Raw genomic sequence first — 5,370 nt, forward strand, 5'->3', positions numbered from 1 at the left:
GCTTTGACACATGAGGACACTGAGGCACAGAGAAGGGACTTACCTATGGAAAGGGGGAGGGGAAGGGAGGGCAGGGAAGGGAAGGGAAGGGGAGGGTAGGGGAGGGCAGGGGAGACAGCTAATGCCTGCTGGAACCTGAACATAAACTCAGATCTGTCAAACTGCAGAGTTCTGCAAGCAATGGCATTTCAGGTTTTTTTTTTTTTTTTGAGATGGAATCTCCTCTGTCACTGGGCTGGAGCGCAGTGGACTCGCAGCAACCTTCCCCCTCCGGGGTCCAGGGATTCTCCTGCCTCAGCCTCCCAAGTAGCTGGGACTACAGGTGCGCGCCACCTCACCCAGCTAATTTTTGTATTTTTAGTAGAGATGGGGTTTCGCCATGTTGGCCAGCATGGTCTCGATCTCTTGACCTTGTGATCTACCCACCTTGGCTTCCCAAAATGCTGGGATTACAGGTGTGAGTCAATGTGCCTGGCTGCATTTCAGATTTTTAAAGGAAAAGATGAGATTGTGGGAGAGGCAGTTCCAATCCTCATCAAAGATGGATCATCATCTTCCTATTACCTATGGACCTGTTCTTTTCTTTCAAAAAAAAATTTTTCCTTTTTCTTTCTTTCTTTGTCTTTCTTTGTTTCTTTGTTTCTTTGTTTCTTTCCTTTCTCTCTCTCTTTCTTACTTTCTTTCTCTCTTTTCTTTCCCTCCCTCCCTCCCTGCCTGCCTTCCTTCTTTTTTTTTTTTTTTTTTTAATTTTTTTTTTTTTTTTTTGTACTCAGAAAATGATTTGGTTCCAATGCACCTTCCTTCTTTTTTGAGACAGAGTCTCGCTCTGTCACCCAGGATAGAGTGCAATGGTGCGGTATTGGGTCACCTCAACTTTTGCCTCCTGGGTTCAAGCAATTCTCCTGTCTCAGCCTCCCGAGTAGCTGGGATCACAGGCACCCACCATCATGCCCAGCTAATTTTTGTATTTTTGTAGAGACGAGGTTTTACCACGTTGGCCAGGCTGGTCTCGAACTCCTGACCTCAGGTGATCCGCCCTCTTTGGCCTCCCAAAGTGCTGGGATTACAGGCATGAGCGACCGTGCCCGGCCTTCTATGGATTTGTTCTGTACTAATTTCACTTTTTGAAAACAACGCCATAACTTCTCTTCTTGGCAGAGAGATTTGTACATAAGCAATTACAGAGAGTCCTAGAAAATAGTGTAATTCACTGGGAGGGGTGTGCCAAAAAGGCAATATGATTAGTTTCACTTCCTTGTGAAAATTAGAATCTGTAACATAACAGCACTCATATGACTACTGGGCTCTGGTCTGTTTCTTTTCATCCATTCTTTTTTTTTTTTTTTTTTGAGACAGGGTCTTACTATGTTGCCCAGGCTGAAGTGCAGTGGTGTGATCATGGCTCATTGTAGCCTCAACCTTCTAGGCTCAGGTGATCCTCTAGCCTCAGCCTCCCAAGTAGCTGGGACTATAGGCACGTACCACCACACCCAGCTAATTTTTAAAATTTTCTGTAGAGATGAGGGTCTCCCTATGTTGCCCAAGCTGGTCTGGAACTCCTGGGCTCAAGTGATCCTCCCATCTTGGCCTCCCAGAGTACTGGGATTACAGGTGTGAGACCCTGCATCTGACCTGGTCTGTTTCTTTTTTAAGCTTTTGCTTCATGGTTTCCAGGCAGTGCAGTCCTAGGCAAAGAGACACGGGAGTCAAGATGTCTGACAAATATTTTCCATTTACTCACTTGGGTGATCCTGAACTGTGTCATGTCCACGTCTAAATTTCCTCTATAAAATGGGGATCTGGTCCACTAGAAGTGGGAAGATCGCTGAAACGTGAAAATCACACTGAGTCACTTGGTCAAAAATATAAAAACACATGATAGCTCTGCATCTAAGGATCTTTTTGTGTATTCTAGCCCCACAGGAAACCCCAGGTCAGCCACCAGCTACATACTCATTGGTAAATAAAGTTAAAAATAAGAAGACTGTTTCCATCCCGAGCTACATTGAACCTGAAGATGATTATGACGATGTTGAAATCCCTGCAAATACTGAAAAGCATCATTTTGAAACAACCATTTCTTCTTTTTGGCAAAGCTGAAGAGGGTTCACATGATTTATTTTAAAACAGTCAAGAATGGTTGAACTTCAGGAGGTCTCTGGGCCTTGAAAGCCAGTGGTGATTTTATGAAGCTCTATAAGATAAAGCACTTCCCAAACCTTAGATGAAGACACCCCTGCAATCAGATGACTGCAGACAGAGGACATAGATGCTCAGCTCTGAGGACTCAGAGGGCTCAGCCTTGTGCTGCTGAGGGAAGTTTCCATGGGGATGACCATGGGCTCCATGGCTCCCTCTATGAGAAACTACTCATTTCTTGGTACTCTTTCCCTCTTCATTCCCTTGGTTTGCATGGTTCTGAGTGATCTTAAATGTCAGCATTCAGTTGTACAGACCGTCCCAGGCTCCCATCCCCAGCAAGGTGGTCTTTACCCATTCCACTCTACCCACCTCCTGCACTGTGAGGCTGTGGGTGAGTTATAGCTGAGTGCTCTTGTGCCCAAGTCCCCACACCACATCTTGCAAGTTTGCAAGGGCAGGGAGTACTTTTTGTTCTAGTGAACCCTCCCTACTTATATACCCTGCAAACCCCAGTGCCTTTTTATGATGTAGGCCAAGGCCAAGCTCACATCTGTAATCCCAGCACTTTGGGAGTCTGAAGCAGGTGGATCACCTGAGGTCGGGAGTTCATGATCAGCCTGACCAACATGGAGAAACCCCATCTCTATTAAAAATACAAAATTAGCTGAGCATGGTGGTGCATGCCTGTAATCCCAGCTATTCAGGAGGCTGAGGCAGGAGAATTGCTTGAACCCAGGAGGCAGAGGTTATGGTGAGCTGAGATTATGCCATTGCACTCCAGCCTGGGCAACAAGAACAAAACTACAGCTCAAATAAATAAATAAACAAATATATGATGTAGGCCAAATTGACCATAGAGATTCGAGTTTTCACCTAGGTTTTTTCCCCATGCTCACAAGATGCTGGTTTCTAAGCAAGTACAGGTTGTACTGTAACAATGGACAAAGGACAAAAGTTACCTTCTAATTTACACCTAGAAGCATCATTTAGCAATAGATGTGTTGGGGGTGCTACAGGAAAAATTATGGGGAACAGGAAAGAAAGAGGGCATGTAACAATGGCATATTCAAGATGAGAGTTGAGGGGGCTTAAAATCCCCTGCCCATCATTTTCATCATCACTTCCTCAAGATCTATGAAAACAGCCTCAAGCCCCTTCCTTCAAGAACACTGCCCCTGGGCATCTAGGAGGAGGCACAAGGCCCATTGTGATGTGCTGCAGCCAATGAGATGCCAGGGAAGTGGGCTGCTGGCCTGGAGTGGTCCACATACCCAGGGTCTTAGGAGACCCCAGTAAACCCCAGGGCCTCCTGTCCCAAAAGCACCCAGCAACTTGCCCTAACATCTTATTGGCCTGGAGTGGTCCACATACCCAGGGTCTTAGTCCATTTGGTCTACTATAACAAAATTCCTTAGACTGGCTAATTTGTTAAAAACAGAAATGCTGCTGACAGTTCTGGAGACTGGGGAGTCCAAGATCAAGGTGCCAGCAGATTTGGTGCTTGGTGAGGGCTCACTCTCTGCCTCACATCTTTTCACCATGTCCTCACTTGATAGAAGGGGAAGGCAGCTCTCTGGGGCCTCTTTTATTTTATTTTTTGAGACAGAGTCTTTGTCACCCAGGCTGGAGTGCAGTGGCACAATCATAGCTCACTGTAGCCTCAAACTCCTGGGCTCAGGTGATCCTTTCACCTCAGCCTCCTGAGTAGCTGGAACTACAGGCACATGCCACCATGCCCGGCTATTCTTTTTCTGTCTTTTTTTTTTTTTTTTTTTTGTAAAGATGGAGTCTCACTATGTTGCCCAGGCTGGTTTCAAACTACTGGATTCAAATGATCCTCTTGTCTCAGCCTCCCTAAATGCTGGGATTATAGGTATAAGCCACTGCACTGGCTTGGGGCCTCTTTTATAAGGGCATTAATCTCATTCATGAGGGCAGGGCCCTCATGATTAATCAACCCAAAGGGCCCGCCTCTTAATACCATCATCTTGGGGTAACATATGAATTCTGTGGGGACACATAGACCATAGCATTCTGCCCCTGACCCACAAAATCCATGTCTTTCTGATATGCAAAATACATTTATTCTATCCCAATAGCCCTAAAAGTTTTAACTCATTCCAACATCAGCTTTGAAGTCTAAGTCAACATCTCAACTAAATGTTGACTCATTCCAACTATGGGCAAAAATCAAGATATGATTCATCCTGAGGCAAACTGCTCTCCAATTATGAGCCTATGAAATCAAACTACTTGTGTGCTTCCAAAATACAATGGTGGGACTGACACAGGATAGACATTTCCACTCTCAAAGGGAAAAACAGGAAAGAAGAAAGGGGTAATGGGTTCCAAGCAAGTCTGAACCTTAACAGGGCAAACAACATTAAGTCTTAAGGTTTGAGAATAATTTTTGACTTGATGTCCTAGCCCCCAGATATTGGGATGGGGGTTGGGCTCCCAAGGTTCAGGGCAGCCCTACCCCCATGGCTTTGCTGGGCACAGACTACTCTGCAGTTTTCATGAGCTGGAGTCTCTGGCCCGCAGCTTTTCCAGGCTGGAGCTGCACACTGGTGGCCCTATCACTCTGGGGTCTTGGAGGCAGCCCTGTCCCCATGGCTGTGCTGGGCATTGTCCTGGTGGGGGCTCTCTGCCGTGGCCCTGCCCCTTTGGCTGTACTCTGTCTGGGCCTCAAGCTTCCCTCTGGAATCCTTTGAAATCTAGGTAGAGGTAGCAATGCCCTCGCAGCCAATGTACTTTGAGTACCTGTGGATATGGAACTGCTTTAACACCACCATGCTTTACTGTCTATGCCTTCCAGAGGGATAGCCTGAGCCACATTTGGGCCCACTTGAGCCATAGCTAGGGTATCTCAGGAACCCTGTGCCAGAATGCAGGGAGCAGGGCCTTGAAATCGCTTTGCCTTCAAGGTCCTAGCTTTCTGGGCCTGTGATGGGCAGGGTAGCCTCTGAAGATCTTGAGAATGCTTTCAGAGTCATTCTTCCACTGTGATGCTAAGCATCTGGCTTCCATCTACTCATAATAATCTCCTTATCAAAAGTTTCCTTGGTCACATTCTTGGTGTTTTCTCTTCAACAGCTTTTTCATTCTTTATAACACGAGCAGGTTGGTAAATTTCTAAATCTTTAAATTCTGCTTTATTTATTTATTTTTTTAAATAAATAACATCTTTGGCCAGGTGTGGTGGCTCCTGCCTCTAATCCCAGCCCT

At 45.9% G+C, this 5,370-nt stretch overlaps 1 protein-coding gene across 1 annotated transcript in view; it reads left to right on the forward strand.

Annotated features, from left to right (window-relative positions):
* Nucleotides 1-2,453, forward strand: part of SCIMP (SLP adaptor and CSK interacting membrane protein) — a 35,963-nt gene extending 33,510 nt beyond the window's left edge. The window contains exon 8 of the mRNA XM_032268848.1: nucleotides 1,916-2,453. Within this exon, the coding sequence (XP_032124739.1) occupies nucleotides 1,916-2,100 (185 nt within the window). The 3' untranslated portion in view covers nucleotides 2,101-2,453. The remainder of the gene's footprint in view (nucleotides 1-1,915) is intronic.
* Nucleotides 2,454-5,370: the final 2,917 nt, after the last annotated feature.

Source organism: Sapajus apella, unplaced genomic scaffold, assembly GCF_009761245.1.
Source record: "Sapajus apella isolate SASKATOON/1434 unplaced genomic scaffold, GSC_monkey_1.0 scaffold186, whole genome shotgun sequence".
Lineage (NCBI taxonomy): Eukaryota > Metazoa > Chordata > Mammalia > Primates > Cebidae > Sapajus > Sapajus apella.